At 31.3% G+C, this 21,325-nt stretch overlaps 2 protein-coding genes and 2 long non-coding RNA genes across 4 annotated transcripts; 2 read left to right on the top strand and 2 right to left on the bottom strand.

Moving 5' to 3' along the window:
• Positions 1 to 1,870: 1,870 nt before the first annotated feature.
• On the top strand, positions 1,871 to 5,293 carry LOC148233327 (uncharacterized). Its single transcript, XR_015810546.1, has 2 exons — positions 1,871 to 4,747; positions 4,819 to 5,293. It is a non-coding gene; the product is annotated as an uncharacterized LOC148233327 (long non-coding RNA).
• A 120-nt stretch (positions 5,294 to 5,413) lies between these two features.
• LOC148233326 (CLIP domain-containing serine protease HP8-like) lies at positions 5,414 to 13,158 on the bottom strand. The gene is made up of 7 exons (XM_088191012.1): positions 12,414 to 13,158; positions 8,867 to 9,027; positions 8,612 to 8,798; positions 7,014 to 7,119; positions 6,757 to 6,941; positions 5,835 to 5,936; positions 5,414 to 5,770 (listed from the first exon to the last, which is right to left on the bottom strand). The coding sequence occupies exons 1-7, from the start codon at positions 12,472 to 12,474 to the stop codon at positions 5,454 to 5,456; spliced, it is 1,119 nt and encodes a 372-aa protein (XP_088047138.1). The 5' UTR covers positions 12,475 to 13,158; the 3' UTR covers positions 5,414 to 5,453.
• Positions 13,159 to 15,667: 2,509 nt separating this feature from the next.
• LOC148233324 (melanization protease 1-like) lies at positions 15,668 to 20,586 on the bottom strand. The gene is made up of 7 exons (XM_088191013.1): positions 20,015 to 20,586; positions 19,352 to 19,518; positions 17,182 to 17,326; positions 16,998 to 17,103; positions 16,535 to 16,722; positions 16,104 to 16,205; positions 15,668 to 16,035 (listed from the first exon to the last, which is right to left on the bottom strand). The coding sequence occupies exons 1-7, from the start codon at positions 20,082 to 20,084 to the stop codon at positions 15,716 to 15,718; spliced, it is 1,098 nt and encodes a 365-aa protein (XP_088047139.1). The 5' UTR covers positions 20,085 to 20,586; the 3' UTR covers positions 15,668 to 15,715.
• LOC148233325 (uncharacterized) lies at positions 17,231 to 19,120 on the top strand. The gene is made up of 2 exons (XR_015810545.1): positions 17,231 to 17,369; positions 18,659 to 19,120. It is a non-coding gene; the product is annotated as an uncharacterized LOC148233325 (long non-coding RNA).
• Positions 20,587 to 21,325: the final 739 nt, after the last annotated feature.

Genomic DNA, 21,325 nt, shown 5'->3' with positions numbered 1-21,325 from the left:
TAATTAATAACACGTATCCGCAGAGACGTCGTACAGAGCGCACCGAACGACTTGAATGAGTCGATTCGCCATCGTGCACAGCAATTGGAGCTGTATCAATCCACATTTTGCGGAAATATCTTGGTTTACGAGCTTACAAGATCCAGCCCGTGCAAGAATTGAAGCCACTTGACCACCGTGTGCATCGTATGTTAGGTGAATGGGCCGAAAACGAGATTGCTCTTGATCTTCATTTCCACCACAACATTTTGTTCAGCTATGAAGCTCATTTTTGCTTAAATGGCTACGTCAACAAGCAAAATTGCCGCACTTGGAGCGAAGAAAATCTACAAGCCATTATTGAGACGCCGTTACAACCACAAAAAATCACTGTTTCGTGTGCTTTATGGATTGGTGAAAACATTGGTCAATATTTATTAAAAAATAATGCCGGCCAGAATGTTACTGTCAATGGAGAGCGCTATTACTGACTTTTTCGTTCCCCAGTTGAATTGCATTCATGTGGAAGAGCTTTGGTTTCAACAAGACGACGCAACATACACACAGTGTGCACCACAATCAATTTATTGAAGGAAACATTCGATTAGCGCATAATTTCTGTGAATTACCCTTCAAGATCGTGTGACCTTTTAAAACCCTATTTTCATTAACGAATATTTTTAACAGTTAGATTTTTTATACCGCTACATAGAAAAAGGTGGGTCCGTGCCAGGCGTTTTTGAGTTATTTGTAAAAAAATACTGTGACCGGGAAATGAATAACGTGCTATGCTAATTTAGGATTGAAGTACAATTTTTTTAAATTTCACTTTTATAATTTTAGATATTTTGCTAAAAAATAATTATAACGTATGCTATTTATAACATAAATAGCTGTTGGTACCTCACTGTCGTGAGGTACCGAAGCTAGCGAGTGTACGAATACCAGACCCTCAACTTTTTGGGTTTTAAATATTATTTTGCTTCGTTCTGATTTTTTTAACCTATTTTTAAATTTAATTGTTGAAATTAGACATTAAAATTAATACATAGATTGATAATATAATTAAATATGTTGGTTATATTGACTGTATATTTTCAGAATTTATCCAATATGAACCATGAATTCGCCATTATGCGATATACGCTACGATAAAAGAGAGGTGGTTGTCGCTAGATGCGGCAGATCAATTGTAGAAAGCAGTGAATAAATGAGAAAAATAATTTATATATAAAATTTTCGGCACTGAAGCATTTTCATTTAATGTAAAATAACATGTGAATATTAATATTAATAAAAACATAATAGTATCACAGTTGATGATAATGACTAAAAATTACAATTATTTGCGCAAATGACAAAAATGTCATCTTATGCCGCCCCCATTCAGAGATAACCGCGTTCTTGATTGTTATTATGAACCTTATCTAGGATCTAGATTCTAGATTGACCGTTTATATCATTTAATTTAACACAAATGTGAATCCTTGGAGGTTTTCTTTGTTAGCTTAAGTATAATACATATGTGCTATACTTAACTTATCTAGATTTTAGATATATTATCAATTATTTTACATTATTTACAATTATTTGCAATTAAATAAAACAGGAGTATGTTTTTGACTAAATATTTTTCTTGAATTTGATAATATAATATATAATAACATATTTCTTCTTATAATAAATTGGGCAAATGTATAAATTCATTTTAATACCGTTAAATATTATTTATGAGTTATTAATAAAACTTTAATATAAATACCAATAAACTAAAAGTTTTTTTTTATTTTCAAATACAATCCCTTAAAACTTCACAATTTTAAACTTATTTTCAAAAGATTCAATTATTGTATATTAAATGAATATTTACAATAATATAGGTTATGAATAAATGAAAAAATATAAATGTATTTTTTATAGACTTGAATTTTGTAGTTTTGATTATTTAGAATTTTTTAAAAAAACTTGAACAAACTTTAGATGCTAATTTACAAATTTAGTTTCCTCACATTTCTATCTATTATGTTATCTGAAAAGATAATAATATAAATATCTGTACTTATTTCAAAAACACGTTATTATAATTAAATACCAAGTTTTCCTTATTACACTCGACGTTCTAGGCGATCAAATCTTTCATAGAGAAATTAAAACAATTATAAGTTGTAATAACAAGATGACAGCTAGTCACATACAAAAATCTCTAAATTAACGCACAAGTTGCCGAAATATAAATTTGGTTTAAAACTTTATATGAACATAAGAGGAAATTCTCCCAAAACAAATGGATTAAGTTAATATTAATCTGCATAATCGTTCGTGTTCAAGAAAGATAAAAAAGCAAATTTTGACGATATTAACTGAAATAATAAAACACAGCAATAGAGCCTTGTAGCAAAAGGCAAAACAGGTTGGAAAATTTGGTCTAAATAGCACATTTGAAGCTCTTCAAAAACATTTAATTCTTGTGAGATATATGTGTCCAATCATATATTACGTCATATATAGCTAATTCCTCGTCGACCGACCCCGAGAGTCAATTTAGCAACTGTATTATTTTTACCCAAAAATTAGATAAAAATTAAGATTTCAATCCTTAAATATAATATATTTTTGCGTGCTAATTTTTTAAAAATATTTATTTATATATGCAAGTTAACATTTTTCTCAATGTTTTTTTTTATTGAATCTATTGTTTGAATTTAGTCTTATTTGAATTAAGTCTTATTTGCAAATATTTTTTGTAATGCTTGATTGTCTTTTTTGTATTATTTTCAATTATATATTTTATAAGAAAAATAAACGGTAAAGCGGTTTCTATTGACAGTTTCACCAAATTACTGGTAATTAAAAAAGTCGGCGAATTTACAACCCGAGCTACACTTATCAATAAGCAAAGAGTGCATAGATACGCTGACGCCAACAAGCGCGTCCTGGCATCGACATTATTAAAGCTTACCCTAATATCTGCAGTTTTGCATCTGTACGAGAGAAATCGTCAAGAAACAGTCGATCTACTTCTACGACCTCGTCGATTTGGCAGCAACTTTGATATCCACATGAACACACAGACCATTCCGCGATTGGCAACTAAATCGATACGTCAGTTATTATTATTATTTGCGACAATAAATATTATATTTTCATTAAACATATGAACACTAACAAATTCATAATTTTTAATTATTAATTAAAGAATTTTGTAGAACAGATGAATCGACCTTTGATTCACCCGGCACCGGGCCGGCGCCGTGTAGTAGGGATGGTGTTGTAAGGGCTAGTACCTACCATTTCAGACGTGCCGGACGAATCCATCCGGCGCCGGCCCGACGCTACCCATACAATACTACCTCCACTACAATATAAACTGTCGATTTCATAAACTATAAGATGACTGTATTCATAATTGGGGGAGTCAGTTCGACTTGCGATAAAGCGTTATAACAGTTGAAAAAAAATAGGTTTCTATATTTAAAATGAAACACAGGGGGACACCATTTGACAGATAAAGGTACGTGCCATTAATAATAAAGAATTAAATATTTATCGCCTTGAGAAAATATAACACGCGCAACTGTTTTTAATCTACCTTATCGGCCAGAGGCGTGCGTTACATGCGGAACGCATGTAACGCACGCCCTTATCTCTCATTCACTCTCGTTATTTAACACGCGAGCGAGCGAAAGGGAGTGTATTCATCGTACGCGCCTGTTTTTAATGTACTTACGTCCTTTAATCACATTGGTCAATGTAACCAGTAAGCACAGTAACACAAAACTTTTATTTTTTTCAGCATAAACACTAGCACAAAAATATAATCAGTCCTTTCGCAGTAGTTGTTGTATACTATCTGAACGGCGATGAGATTGTGACGTGCTCTTTTATTTACTAGCTTGATTTTAACACGCTTATGAATGATTAAGACTGACTTATACTAAATGAGTAAACTTTACTAATATGAAAGATAGGTCACTCAGGAATTTTGCTGATGGTTTCCGAATATTTTTCCCGTTTGTACCGAATTGGTGCCGCAGTTTTATTGTAAATTGAGTTGTGCTTCATTCAAATTGTATGCAAATATGTTTATTTTGTCATATTATCTTTGGTTAATTTGGTTTGGTACGATAATGACAGTATGCTTTAATTGCGGCGATTAAAAGTGTATCATAACATTATTATCTTAATAGATTTATTTTGAATGACTGGATGTTGAAAAAAATATATTTAGGCGTGTGTCTGGACCATTGGTTGCCTGGTTGCCGAGAAAGTGAGATGATTCTCCGTGTATATTTCCGCTCGTTTATATATGTACCGGCTAGGGATTGCAAAAATACCGATTTTGACATTATTATTATTATTTTAATTATTTGACTGAAAATAATTTTCAGCATTGTTATCGACTTCTGCTAAACTCGCCAAAGTATGCCGATACGCTGCAGTTTTCAAATACGATTGTGTGTTGTTTCCCAAAACAACACACAATCGTATTTTCGTGCGATGTATACGACTTTCTTTCTGTGATTCGGCTCTAGCACGCGCGAATGTATGTGTGTAAAAATTGGAAGCTGGGGTTCGCTGATACGTTTGTGAGCGAGATGCACAAGTGCAAGTGACAGAGCGAGAGAGTTAGGGCAAGGTGCTTTACGCTCTGACGCACGCATCAGACGGCGTTTCAAACGTGCGTCAGTATTTGTTTGCCTTCTGTCGGGAAATTTACGTTGAAGCGCAGAATATAACTGCGCTTCTCAATTATTTTTCGACTTAACAAGTATATTTACTATTTTTATTTCATTAAATAATTTTATTATTAACTAACTTTAGTTTAAATAATATTTATAGCGATGGCCAAAAGATATAATGATTCCGATAAATCGGTTATAGAATTTAAAGGTGTAGAATTTTTCTCAAATAACGAAGACATGATTGAAATGTTCGAATCGGAATCAGACGAATATTATTGCAATTACGAAGTAAGTAATTTTCCCATTTACATTTAAAATTATTATTTATTATAAAAGCGGTAACAACAATTTTTCATTATTTATAGATCGTATCAAATATGTTAGATTATATAAGTATAATATCAACATTTTGTTATGATAAAATAATATGACAAATATATATTATTTTGCAGGAATTTTTCATATATTGAATTCGGGGGGCATGTTTGGAGCTCACATCCTCAGTTCAGAACAGTTCAGTATGCGTTTGTTTTGGATAAAAAGTGGAAGCTGTGATGTTCACTGGGATATACTCACCCATCTCTCTTGCAAAAATCTTCGTTGAGTTGTCAGAAATAAATAGTAGTTCAATGGTCTATCATTTTTATTAAAAGCCCTTCCATGCGCCATTAGATAGTTTGTAAAACTCGTTTCTAAATCTATTATATATCATTGCTCATAATATGTCTTCGAAATCAACAAAAATATTGTTATTTTTCTATTATTTTATTAGATAAGTATTACAAAATGTATTCAAGGACGCAAATTATTTAAAATCCAACTTCCATATTCTGATACTTTAGTATAAACTCCAGGTTGACCCTGCAACGCGCAAGGACTAGGTCCGAAACTGACAATTCCAATCACATACCAGCTTCCAACGCCGTTAATTTTTTCTGGTGTCATCAATGGTCCGCCAGAATCGCCTTGGCAAGAATCTTTACCCCTTTCGCCACCTGCACAGATGTGGCCATTTCCGAGGTTCACTCCAATTCTTCGATAGAAGTTGCTGCAAGACGACGCACTCACAACTGGTAAGCCTACCTTCAACTTTGTAGTAGAACTAGATCCTAAGGTAAATGAAAGAAAATGTAATCTTAATTGTTTATTGAATGTTATTACTTTTCAACTTACTGTCTTCAGTTTTACCCCATCCTGCGGCGTATAGCTCTACTCCGTTGTAACTCTTGGTGCTAACTGGCGAATTCAAAGGCAAGCAGATTGGTTTAATGAATTCTGAAACAAAAAGCATATATTTATAGTTTTATATATAGTATATGAGTCATCACAAATTTATATCAAGGGCAAATTTCAGTGATTTAGGATATTTTGTTATTTATTTTTGCTTATCGAGATTTTTTCTGAATATAAACATAAATTTCTCTTATGCTTCTCGAGCTCTATAAATTATCAGGCGCGTACGGTGATATACATTCCCTTTTACCCGCTCGCGTGTTAAGTAACGAGAGTAAGTGAGAGATAAAGACGTGCGGAACGTACGTAATGCACGCCATTATCTCTCACTCACTCTCGTTACCTAACACGCGAGCGAGCGAAAGGGAATGTATCTCACCGTACGCGCCTGGAAATTATATATAGCTTGATTTTTTTATGTATTTCATTAAACATTGCACTTTAACACCATTATCCATAATGATGTATTTTAGCCTATTACAATATATAAATAAATTATTGTAGCCAATGTCATATAGCTGTAAAAGGAGTATTATATTTCTTAGATATTTTCATATTCAATTCTCTTATATTAGAAGTTCGTAGTAATATCGGTTATTTGTAAAGATAATAAATAATTCTCAAGAGATATGAGAGATTAATTTTATGTCATAATATCACGAACTGGGCCTTCAAAACATGTTTTGTCTTCCAATGTTTAAAATCAATATCATTTTATAGTAAATTTACAAGAAACTGGTATATCTGGTATAATGTCCATACGATAATTGAACATAAATATAAACAAATACCGAGAAAACGCTTAGCATTTCAGTCACATGAATATTTAAAAGAATGCACTAATCTTCTACTTTTGACTCACCTGTGAATTCAACAGTATTTGCCAATCTCAACAATGCTATATCGTTTGGTTGAGCTCTGTTAGACGGTTGGTAATCTTCATGTACCATGATTTGTTCAATTCGAACATCAGTTGCGGTAATACATTCGCCTAAAAGACAGTCACGATCTGTACTGGTATCATATTCGCCAAGGCGAACGTCAGATCTGTAATTTAAACATATTAACATGCAATATAAAATTTTGTCAGCAAAAAAATTTTTTTTTTATGATACTAACAATCTCCAAGTTCTGGGAACGTCGTTTCCTCGGATGCAATGCGCCGCCGTGAGCACATGACGATTGTTGATCAAAACACCACCACAATGGAAACCGGAACCGTTTGCTAAAGATCAAAATATACATTTGAGTGTGACTTACAAATTGACATGAAAATATTATACAGTGACCCCTCCAATAACACGGTAAATTGGGAACCTGCTATTTGGGTGCGTGTAGTTAGGGAACTAAAAAATACTACGTACGTACGAATCAAGCGCGTGTGGTGAGATATGTGGGTACCCGTTATTTTATGTGGCTTACACATAAAATAACGGGTACCCACACAGCACACACCCAATTTACCGTGTTATTGGGAGAGGGGGTCTACTGTATTTTACATATTTGGCGATAGTTTGGATGCACATTTAGATTATTGAAAACACATTAATAAATTATCAGTAGTTGCGTCAATGAATAAGTATATATAATGTTGTGGCGGCGTTCTGACAGTTCCCAGTGTTGCCGAACCCCGCTCAACTTGTGAAGCGGGTGGTTTTTTAACAAATGGTAATATATACATTCTTCTTTTCTCTCGCCTTGACTACGGTCTAACACCCCGCTTCCCCGCCACCTCTCCAAAAAAGGTCGTTTAATTTTATAGCCCTCAAAAACCACATGCGCTACAATATTATTAAGATGCCTACAAAATATTGCCATAGAATGATTCACGTTTCTTGGGTGCCGCATAAATTAAAACTTTTTTTTTTAATATGTTTTTTGGTATAACAACGTTAATTGAAAAATATCAAGATCACGGTGGGGTGAGCTAGAACAGACCATCGCAATGGTTGTATAGCACCCAAAGAAATATAATTGTGTATCTGGTTGGTCCAAACTGAAAAAGCCAGAGAAAACCAATATAAATTGTGGTCTGAAAAACAATGTCAGACCACGCCTTTATACGAAGACTCGATAGATATTGTTGTAATTTGCTTGAAACATTTTAACACATCCACCACATAGTCCGGACATTGCTCTATTAGCATTGAATTTACTAGATTTGAACTCTTGCTAAAACCACTGGATGCGTTTTTCTTTAACAATTTTTAGAAATTCTTCGAAAGTGGGTTTTTTCAGTTATCAGAAAATGAAAAAAAGTCATCGATTAAAATGGTATATCCATAATTGATAAAACTTATTTCTGAATCTACAAATAAGTGACTTTAAAATCACTTAAAAATTGTATCATGTGAAAAACTAAGCATTTACTGTTTTTTTATGCAAAATATTGAATTTTTAAGCAGAATATTATTTTTTATGCAAAATATTTATTTTAATACATAATGAGGTTAGCAAAAACTCTATAGTTAAAAATATTGCGTTTTATAATTAAAATAAAGGCATTAATATCCGATATACAATTTTTAACATCTTTGTTAAATGCTGCGAACGTTGAGAATCATAAGGACCATTTATGTTTGAATTTTACTATCCATATCAACCTACATGCAGTTCTTGTTTATCTCAGATTGCTCCTCGTGCGGTATGCGATCCTTATAATACGGTTTACCAATGTCACTGTTAGATTATATTTACTTAAGACTTAGAGTACTCACGTTTAGTATATTTAAGTAGTGCCATCCATGGAAACTCATCAAGATCTGTCTTTGTTCCTCCAACGATTCTGTCTTCGCTCTGTTGTCCACATGTCGATGGTAATAAATTTGCGTTGTTGGTGTTCCTGTTATTGTTTGAAGGAGGTCTCTGTCCTGATGACGATGTCGCAGGATCCGTACAGCAAACCTATATATTATAAACACGATGTTTAATATGACGGTAGAAAATATGAATATATTTTGGATTCGTTATACCTTTGGAGAAGCGCCTTGATAGCCACATTGCGATCTTCTTAGAAAATTAACAGTATTTTGAGGAACTGGTTTGTTTTGAAGTAGAGCTACAAGTGAGGGGCAGTTGTTCAAAGAAATACAACTACCGCTTCTTCTATCCGGAGTTGTGCACGGATCGGACTCTGCAACAGCACGTAAATTATTTTTTAATAAAAACATATAAGATGTAACTGAAGTTGTTATGTTTGTATAGTCAGTAGTATGATGGAGGTCAATAATTATTGAGAGTTGTGCGATTCCAGTTTGGCTAGTTTTATCATCGGGTATTCCCCAAGTAAACTTTTACTTTACTTTAATTTAGATTATATAATAGTGTGACGAAACCATATTGATACTGCAATGAAATTTTACATACATATATATATATATATTTTTCAGTAATACTAAACTTATGTTAAACATAATATATACATAGGTACATGAGCATTTATATTATAAACATTAATATCACCGTTTGACGCATGAAGTCAGATGCGAGTAAAATAATAAATATTTTATTATAATTTATTTAAATTCAATAATACACTATTTAAATATTTCTTTATATTCATAGATATTTTTATTAATTGTAAATCTTCCACTGCAACATGAAAGGCGTTAGCCCAGTGCGTTACAACGGGATAAAAATAATCAAAACTACTAAGCAAGTAGTGAGACACCAGACTGTACATATATTACATATGTTATATTAATTATATAATATTTTTAAAACTTACAATTTATAGATTTTACTGTGCATGACTCAGTTCAATTTTATTTTAATGATTCATCATGATATTCATACGTGAGATTAGAAAAATCAAAGAAAATCTCATCACTGATGGTCAATCGGAATTAAAATTACATAATAAGTATTAATTCTGATCTTTCAGACACGATAGATATTTAAAAATATTAGGGTCCATATTGGATTCGAACCCATGTCTGTCAGGTATTAGATACTGACTCGTATCATCGTCTCGTCTAACCACCTAACCACCGTCTAACCACCGTTGCAGTGGGAATGCTCGATACCGAACGTTCCCACTGCGACGGCGCCGACACGATTTTATTGCTTTTGACGTGAATTTTTGACTTCTGAGAAGAGATAAATGTTTTTGCGCTCTCCTATTGACCAAATTCGGTTTGAAAATATTTTGATCAGCGCATAGTTATATCGGTAAGGATGGCTATCATATTTTTAAAACATAGTGTCTGTCGATGTCTGTCTGTTCTTATTCTTCCGCTTATTTTAGTTAGTTTGTATTTTGGACTTGACCTAATGAAAGTTTTAAATTTATTATTTGTTTTAGAACTTCTAGTAGGTTAAGTTTGGGTTTGAACAACAAATGTACGTTTCGCAATTATCAAATTGAGATTCATAGGCATTTCATCAGTTAAATTATATTTTCGCCTGTAGAAATATATTTCTGCTAGTGAAAATGTATTTGGACTTCACAAGGGAAAATATAATTTTACTAAAAATACAAAATCACTGTAACATATAGTTACATAGAAATTACAAAAAAATATATAGAGAAAGTCTGTTTACGCCCTGATGATTACATTGGCTAGACCGTCAAGAGTAAGAAAGTGCGAATCACCTTTCATAAGCTCCAAAAGAGTATATAAACGCGAAAACAGCATACACATTCATCTGAAACATCCATCAAAACTTGTTTTTTCTACTTCTTTGCTTCTGACTTAGGACACATTCGAGTTCAGTTGAACTCGAATGTGTCCCATGTTGGAGTACCGACCATGACGACCTTAAGAAGTACGAGGAAACAACTAATTGCACTTCACTTCACGTCAAACCTGGTCCTATTACGAAGTGCGAAATCCAGTGTCATTATGCACTACCTAATTCATATTTAATTGATATTATATATCACGACATTTTACTGTGAGATTCGGAAAATATTTCAGTTCAGGTCTTTCATTTATTAGTTAAGGTGGTATTAAACTGTGTTGTCATATTTAGTGTTTCTTCTCGTGAATTTCTCGAGAAAAATTTAAAATCGAGAAATGAGAATTCTCGATTTGACATTTTTTAGTATATATATATTATTTATATAAAATTTTTTTTTGAATATTTTTAAAAAGTTTACAACAACTGCCCTTTTTATAACGCTGCATAAGTAAAGGCGGGTTCATGCCTAAAATGTATACTTATTGGAAGGTTTTAATAGAGGTCTGGAAATGACAAAAAATTGTTTACAAATTTTTAACACTCTTATTTTTTCTTAAGAAATAAAAAAAGACACTCTGAAAACTTTCCAAATGTGTTTGTGCCAGATGTTTGAAAATATGCATACTTTCTCAGAAGATTGAAAGTATTTGAATAACCAACAATTTTTTGCGATTTTATATTATTCTAACCGGCCGGCGGTTTTATCTTTGCTTTGGTGAATGAAGAACCCGCTTTGTTAAGAAAAAATACGCATGGGAATCGGCAGAATGCAAAATAATTCAAGGCTATTTTTCTCTTTCAGTTTTTTTATATTGTATTTGTAAATTAGCAGCAACTGTTATTGACAATTGTCTCACAATTATTATTGACAGCCGAAGGAGCCTTAATTTTTATGTTAACACAATTGGAAAATATCAATTCTGAGCTAAGCTCAAAATTTCAACAGGCAATTAAAGAGAAATTATTTTCAAATTTGATAAAATAAGTGTAAGAAAATAAATATAATTTATTAAAGAAGAAATATAGTAGATATTAAATTATTGTATGGTTTAAATAACACAATTATATTATTACTTTAAGTTATGATTAACAATATTAGAATGGAATTTGATAATTTATTCTAAAAAAAGAATTAACACCATTATCTATGTGTAACGCATGAAGTTAGCCACGAATTAATTATTACATAGCTTTTTAATCGTTTTAAACTTGGCTATTTTTTATATATTGTATGTACAATGTATCAATTTAATGACATACTATGTATTTTTATTAATTACGAAATTATTAAATACGTATCATAATCGATAGATTAAATGTTAATTAAATACATTGATATAATGTAGATAAATTTTACTTTCTGTATTTATTATTAATATATTGTAAATACAAATTGAAAATTCCAAAAAAATATATACTACCCTATATATTACTTAAACATATTTTATTTTGCCAATGTAAATTAAATGGTATCTTAGTCACCTTTTACGCATATGAAATTTAATATCAGGCTTTTAAAAGTATTGTGAAATTATTGCTAGCAATAATGATAATTCTGCGGTTATTTGTTATCAGCAAAAGGTTGAAGTTTATCGTATGAAAATTTACAAAAGTCTGATATCTCAATAAACATTTTTTTATAATCGCTGTTACAAATATTATAATTAAAAATATATTTATTTAATATTTAATTAAATTTGAGTTGTAACATGTTGTCTTACAATACATGAATATTTGGTATTGTCTTATTCATGATCTCAAAAATAGATATAGATCCCAAATATTAAATATTGTATGATATTATTTTATTATAAGTATGTTAAGAATTGTACTCACGTGCATTTATCGTAACTGGTGCAGCAACCAACACACACAATAACACAAAAAATCGGAACATTTTTTATTTATTAGAAAAAAACTTTAGAAGATTAATTTTGTTCAGTCCATCCGCAGTCGTGGTTGTATTCTGACTGACCAGTAGCTTATGATAACCTTGCCCGATTGTTAATTTACGTCTGCATATAGTATATAGACGATGTTGTAAACATACCAATGCGCAAACTCGGCAACTTAAACGCGTTTGTGTGCTGTATATATCGTGGCGTTAGTTATAAATTGTTACTTTTAACACCCCCTAAAATCAGCGCTTCCCAAATATTTTTTTAAAAGGTTCTATATCGTTTCGAATATTTAAACATCAATACATCAAAACTAAATAGAGGCAATGCTTTTATATTGAATAAATATGGAGATTAAAACTTATGCACACTTATGCTGTGTATGCTATATGTATTGATTAAAAAAATAACCGAAACGAGTTAGTTTTTAAATAAAGCAAGATTAATTTAATGACTAAGGGTTCAACGTTTAATTATTACTCATCGTTTATGGTTACAAAAGTAATGTGTGGTATTGAATCGATTGGGAAATTTTGAGATATATTATTTCTTATTTATTTTTGAGATAAGCGCTAATGTACTTTGATAGTGTTATGTAATGAGAGACGCTCTTTGTTTGTTGATCTTCAATGGAATATTTTATAATACATGTAAGTAATACTATTCAATCGACACATTACATGTGAATATTAATGTGAAATAGAAGCAATAAAATGCTCTGTTTTTTATAACAAAAAACCTGTTTTGCAAATTATTGTATTAAAATATATTTGAGAAAAATAAAAATATATTTAATTATAGATTCACAGTAATTTAAAATTTGACATTCGATGACATAGGCATAATACGAACGAGATATTGATATCTTGTTTTTTTTCCCTACGAAGAGAACGGAAAAACCCAATAAAAACTAAAAAGATAATTGCCAATATGTATTTAATATTTCATTTATTAATTAAATATCTATACCATTTTTAATACGGCAATAACATGTTTAAAAAAACGCTACTGGCTTTTTATTTTTAATTTTCATTATTTTTTATTACAAATGTGACAATCATAACTGAACAGGTTTCCCTAATACGTCATGATGTGCATTATACAAATAAACAGTTAATAAAAAAATAAAGTTATGTTCACACCTAAAATATATGAGCACCGTCCCACATTTTTTTTCATGTATATATATTTATACTTTTTTACATTTAAAATAATTTCTCCAAGTTGTATATTATAATTATTGTGCGTATGCCAATAACTATAATAATAAAATATATTATTTCTTCTTAACTGTTCGCATGCTGCACGAGGAGTGATCTGAGTAATCTAAGCACATAAAATGGTGAATTTAAACGGCAAAGTTTTGAATAACATAAGTACGAAGTGTATTTTTGTTATTCGCCCCTTCACATCGCAGCGCCGGCGCAAATATCGTGATTGTGCATTACTAATAAAATTCTGGAATATGATTACGTCAAACCTTGATTGATAACATTTCGATATTGTTGCATGAAATTAATTGAATAAAAAAAATATTTTTTAAAAGGCAAATTTTATATTTGTTTATATTTTATTTTAATTCGTTTGTTATTTTATTTATATTATTAATCGTCTAAGAACGGGTAAGCGACATTGAACTATTTTCACAAAAAAATATTGTATACAGAAAAACTTATTTTTAACATATTATGTGTTTGTTTGTGTGTGTGTGTGCAAAAGTATCTCTGCATATCTGATATAACTCATCTCAGAGCCTGTTTCGTACGCTTCAATGTTATTCAAAGTTAAATTATCATCACTCTTATTCATAAATTCTTTCCAACAATTATTCCAGAATTTACGAATTTATATGGATATTTAAAATTTTACTTATGCTAATAATATTATTTTTATAATTTGATAAATAGCAAAAAGGAGTTGCTGGCAGGCCTTGTGTATATATAATAGATTATAGTAGATAATATAATTGTCATAATAAAGAGACGATCCATAAAAGTCGTTTGCCATTTACAGCAAAAATCAACAAAAATATGCAGGAAAACATTTTCGTATCTAATTATTGTAGAATTTCTGAATTCGTCATATCCGAAAATTTATTTTTATTGAAAATGATATATGATGTTTTCTTGTTACTATTGGGTTTTATATGATAGGTTTTATGTATTATAATGTAAATATATCAATGATATAATTCGATAAAAAATGCTATTGATTTCATAATTTTTAGTAAATGTTTCCAAAATATTTAATGCTTAAAGACTACATGATAAGAATATTAATCATGTTTAAGTTTGATAAGTGATGTTTATTGCTATTTTATTTATTTACTGTTACAACATAACATGATTAGTATTATGATGCGTTAATATTAGTTACTATGTATGTCAGTTTTAATATTTTCAGTTTAGTTGTTTACTACTATTTTCAAAAAATCACCAACTAATAAATTGCCTAGAAAATTATATTCGACAGTTACTTTTATCTCAATATTTCCAACTTTAATCATTATCAATTGTGTTTTCGGTGGTTTTATGCCAAATAATTACCAAAAGAACTGAGTTATTTTCAATTTTAATTATTTTTGTATATTAAAATAAATATTAAAATGGACAAACTCATAATTTTCACTGTAGTAGCCACCTTAATTTTGTTGCTTTTATTTGACAATTCTTTCTATCAGTTCAATTTATTATTATACTAATATTTTATGTTTTTATTAAATTAAACATAATAAAAATATAAATTATTGTAAGTTACAACAGTTAAAATTCGTACAATTAATTGATATTTATTATTATTTAAAAATATTTTAAGATTTCAATGAAGCATTGCTTGAATTATCGTTTGTAATTATTGGACGGTCACTTTACGCGGGACCCTGAAACTGAATTTCACTAAAGGGGATATTTTGGAGGCGGAGTTAGACTCTATGCGATTTGTTCTTCATTGATCTTGCCAATCATACATTTCAAATCGAATCATTTGGCGATAGATCGAAGGAATCTCAAGACTTGCAGATTTTCTATACACAATTTCGGTAAATTACGTTGTATAAATCATACCGCTCGGCCACCAATCTCAAAAATAGATGTGTTCTTAAAAATATTCTCGCTACGTTTCATTTTATTTTTGTTTATTTATATTAAATTAAGAGCAGCGTCACGATCATGCTATACATAATTAAAACGATTATTTGTAGTCAAAATTTATTAAACATAATAAATATTTAATATATAAATATTATTCGCGTATATTAGAAAGAATCCAGTTTACATATTCAGATACCCTAGTGTAGACTCCAGGCCATCCGGCAGAACCGCAAGGAGTTGGACCAAAACTGATGACTCCCATTGAATACCAGCTTCCCGTTCCGTTCTCATTATTCAACAAGATCATCAATGGACCGCCAGAGTCTCCGGTGCAGGTGTCTTTGCCATTTTCACCACCAGCACACAGCTGGTTTGCACCGATGGCAATGTTTTGCCCTCGATAAAATCCAGCACACTGAGTGTTGCCCACATGAGGAAGTGAGACTTTCAACTTTATCTTCGATTGGAAACCTAAAAAAGCAATTATTGTTTTTATACTGGGTACGCATCATCCCATGATCGATCAATTGAACTATTACCGGTTTCTGTTCTACCCCAACCGGCTCCTGTGAATTGTTTTCCATTCAAATTAGTGTTTCTAATATTTGCTGCTACAGGAAGACAAATGGGATTGATGAAATCTATCAGGAAAAATATTGATTTAGATCAAAAACATATTAAGATTCATATTATAAAGGCACTGCAGACTTATAAAATATGTATTAATGCTTTCTACAACATTTTTCACTCTTTGTTTGTTATATATATTAACTACAATGTATACATGAGAGACAAATAGTAATGGATTCAAACAAGAGTATAATGCTAAATCTATTCCTATGACTCTGTTAGTGCTTCGTTTCTTTTATTAAGCTGTGTAGCTTAAACGCAAAAACCTTCATGCGTGGATGCATTAAAACATTTATTTGGAAATAAAAATCCGCAGTGCCATTTTAAAATCGTTTATAACCTGTGAATTCTACTTTAGAGGCTAATCTCAACAAAGCAATGTCGTTTGGCTGAGCACTATTTGGGCCTGTATATAGTTCGTGAATTATTGTAGATTCAACTTTGAAGTCTACATGATCATCAGCGCAGTATTGATTTACGCAGTCCTTGTTTGAATCAATATCATGTTCTCCCAATCGAACTCCAATTCTAATATAAAAAAACATAAGTTTGCATAAAAATCAAATTTACAGGTAGTTCATAAGAGAATAGGCGTTTTTGAAATGTTTGGAGATGATCCAATTTTGTTAAGTACTCAATTATTGATAGAACTATTTGCGAAAAATATTGGTATCACTAGCTCAACTGCTACGATCGAGTTAATGATACCAATGCGGAATGCGGAAGTGATAGGAGATTGATTGTTTTATTAATTGCCAGTTTCTCTGTTGAACTCTGTATCGTATTTCATATTTCAGGTTTACAATTTGAAATTTGCTGGTAGGTGAGCAGGACTGACACAGTGGGCTGCTGTCAAAATGTATCTGGAATTTATAAGGACTCCACCGCAATTGAAGCTTTTTTTGGATGCTGTGAAGTAATATAAAATAATAATTATGATTAATGTATGTTATGTATTAAACGAAACTTGATTGAATGTATCATTACATCTTTCATATTCTAGAAGAGCAAGCCATGGATACTCTCCTATATCTGTCTTCTCTCCACCAGTGATTCTCTCTTCTTCAAAAGAACCACATACTGTTGGCAATAATTTTAAATTAGGAAGTCCAGCAAGTTTAGCACAGCACACCTTTGATCATAATGAATTTATTAAAAATAATAGAATTAAAAAAGTAAGAAATTTTCTACTTGTTTATTTTAACGAAGCATTTTAACATTGGAACGCAGGTCTTCAAAATTTTAGTATATACAAATCCAGACACGAGTGAGTAATGTTGAATTAATAAAAAGCCATAATTAATCAAATACGAAGATGTACTGAACCATGCTTTAGTCACAGCAACATTGTGCTTGAAGAGCGTTTTAAAAATACTGTACATATAGTGGTCCGTTTCTTCAGTGCAAAAGGTGAAATTGTTAATTTTTTTCTGCTGAACTAAATTGAAATCAGTAAGAATGAGTGATGTAGGAGTAAAAGGTCATATTAAGCTACTAATGAAATCAGTGTCATGAATTGTTATTTATGAAACGGATACTATTTTAAATATTAGACTGTCGGAAAATCTGCGCGCGTTGGTTGCCGAAAAAAAGCAGCTGCTTTTATAGCGTTGGAATCAAGCAATTCGTTTCCATGCTCAATAAATGCAATGTGATGACTATGTTAAAATATTAATAAAGGGTTAAAAACTTTAGTAAATTTCAAAATAAAGTGCTTAGAAATATTTATGCACTTTTTAAGCCTGCAGTTTATATTTACAGCATAAGCTATAGTTTTTTGCACTTTTCAAATCGCTTTTGAGCAAGAACGCGAAGAAAGGGCGCACGAGCGAGTTTGCTCCTTGGAAATTTAGTTGCAATGAATCGCTTCACGGGGGAACTGCGTAAAACAGTTTTACAAAAACAATTGTTATGAGATTTCTCGGCACCTGTTTTGCGCTCACTACCTATTAAAAATTAAATTTTGTTATTGTATGTCGTAATATTGTTATAAAAAGTCTAAAGGACCACTGACTAACTAAATTTCCCCCTCCCCTCTGGAAAATCTGAAATGACGTCCTTGTAGAGAGCCATAAAAATCATCATTATTTTTTTACAAATAAAAATTCAAGTGCCGCTGCAGGGGCTCGAACTCGCAACCTCAGAGTTAATAATCTGAGACGTTACGGATTACGCTATTCCGTCTTTAATTATACAAATGACTGTATCTGAGTGGATTCATTATTATTCGAAGTATTAGGACTACATTACAAAGCTGAATGGACGGTGCTAAATAAAAAGGAATGCGTCGCATTTTCCCTCCGACCCTCGGACCCACATTTCATAGATTTACATTATTTTAGATCTCATTTAAAAAGATTTTTAGCATATAATATAATAACAAATATTTAAGTATCTGGTCTTCCCCCAAATTTACTGAACCAGTTTCAACTGCAATTTATTTCCAAAAGGAATATATTTTCAGAACTACTTGGAATGAACTCAGAAAAAGGAGCTACGAATTAGAAGCCACAGAAAGCAGCCGCTTCCCACTTCGATCGTTCGACTAGGTCCAGCTAAAGCAATCGCTTGAATATCAGCAGTACAATGGAAATAGCAGATATGTATATTTATTATTGTAAAAATCATAAGGGAACATTACAATATATATTATTACTGCTAGCTTTGAAAATGAGACCCGAAAAAGTCATTATTTTGCCGTTAATGAATAAAAATCATGAGCCACTGTTAGAGCTAATTCATTAACGTATTAGGCCATTTAAAATATCTTTGGAATTCATTGTGTCTAAGTATATATGTATTAATATCACACTAATTGATCGAGGCATTAGTTTTTAATCTTAATATTTCAAAAACTAATTGAGATTGGAATCTTTACTTTATTCCCCCATATTTTGTATATATTACCACTATTTAATTGAAATACAAAATAATAATAGTCAGAGTGATAATAATGAGTTCTTTGATGATTATATATCTTATAAAAATATTAATTGTCTTCAAATATAGCTCATGATATCGTAGGTGAAGGAAAATCAGTAGATATTATGTCATGTAATTGAAGGGGAAAATATGTATTATCCTCGAACTCAAGGAAAAACGTCGTTATAATAAACAAGTACAGGAAAATCATAGCGAAATATATTATTGTTATTACTTTTGGAATCATATTATTAACAGAATCGAATCCACACTGCGAATTTCTTATAAAGCTCAAGTCTGCCTTAGATAAAGGCTTTTTCTTTGCCATCTGTATTAAGTTTGGACAGTCGTTTATCTTTATGCATTCTCCTTGTTTATTATCGGGAGTTGTACACGAATTCTCTGAAATTTATAGAAAATTAAAAAATGTGTTTTATAAACATAGCATTAATCTATGTGTGTAAATAAAGGCTATCAATGAAGACCTTGATATAAGTGACTTCATCAAAACTAATATACTACGTGATCCAATACCTAATTATTGTTGTTGTATGTGTTTTTTGATAAATTTTTAAGACAGGGTTAAAATGTCAAATGTCAAAATGTCCTCTTGCTAAATAATGTGTAAAATATTTATCAGCGTTCATATCTTTATATGTGTATCTAGAGTATGTATTTAAAACAATAGAACAACTAATTACTAATGAATACTATATGTATTTATATTTAATTTTAAGTAAGTACTGTGGTGTTTCTAACACAATAATATAAAATTTTGGATAACCAAATCAATGCTACCATATATGAATCTAATTGGTGTTGTGTATATGTACATATATTTATGTGTTACATGTGTCAATTATTGTCTAAATAAAACTCATAAATAATAGATACTTACGTGCGAGAAGATTGTCAGGTGTTATCGCTAGTAGAGTGATTACAAAGAGCACCACAAAGGAGGCGTCCATCGCGTCCAAAAGAGACGATTCCCTATAGTTTTTGTTTTACGCAGGTTTCGTTGTACCACAATCACGTTTGCAATATGACTGAACGATACCAGCCGGGCGACATTATCGTCGGATTGATTTGCGAAATCAAACGTCCGTTTCTAATACTCTTCTCAACCAACGAAATATAACGTACTGTAGTACAAAACAAACGTAATTAAGCGAGGCGTCCGATGCATTGAGAGTTTTATTATGATCTCACGTACGTTCCGAGAATTGTTAATGGCATCGCCCGTTTATATATTTTTATTTTTCACGAAAATATCTAACCGGTTTTAACATAACAAAATGGTGTAGGTGCGCATACGTGTCTTGTTGAACAAAATATGCGATAAATTGGAAGGGAAGACATTTTGTTTTTAAACCAAAATAACCGATGACTAGTAATGTCACGTCATTGAAAAATTAATACGTATTTGTAGGAATTGCTAATTTATCTATAACATGCTTGTATCTCATTTTATATATATATTTTAACATCGTAATATAATTTCTTGAATAAATAATAATAGGTACGCAGTGGCGTAGCTAGGGTATTCGCCGCTCAGGGCGATCCTTAAAATTGCCCCATCCCCCATATATTTTTTGCAGGATCATAAAATCAGCATTTCTTAAAATAATAAATTGGTTATTATTAAGCTCTTGTTATTCGTGGATTTATATATGTTTAAGTGCATTCATGGTTAAGAACCACACTGAACGATCCCATCGCGAATAAGCCGCCCCCAAGCAAGTGCCGCCCGGGGCGGCCCGCCCTCTCCGCCCCACCATAGCTACGCCACTGTAGGTACGAGTTAACACTTTTATGCTACATATAAATATAAAAATTAGCTACCGTTGCGACATATTTTATGGGAAATATTTCAATTAGACATTAAAAATATCTACTGATAATATTAACTTGATAATTAGTCGTGTTTTATTTGCTGCTTAGTGTTGCCATGTAGTGAATTTCCAGTCCAGGTCAAAAGTAATAAAATCGTGCCATCCCGGTGAAAACGGTCAGTTACTACGCTCTACTATAAGGGAAGCTAAACAAAATAAATCGTTTTGTTTAGCTTCCTTCTTAGAGTGGCTTGATGATGGTTTCATGTCGAAGAAACTAGAGATAATCTTGTTCACTTAAAATGAAAGACCTGCTATCCTCTGGACTTCAAATGTGTTGGTCTATAAGAAAGCTCCACTAGTAGCGAGATCAGGGC

Source organism: Plectrocnemia conspersa, unplaced genomic scaffold (assembly GCF_051122295.1).
Source record: "Plectrocnemia conspersa isolate PC_06_02 unplaced genomic scaffold, ASM5112229v1 ptg000008l, whole genome shotgun sequence".
Lineage (NCBI taxonomy): Eukaryota > Metazoa > Arthropoda > Insecta > Trichoptera > Polycentropodidae > Plectrocnemia > Plectrocnemia conspersa.
Note: the sequence above shows the minus strand (reverse complement) of the source record. Positions and strands in the feature narration are given on the sequence as shown.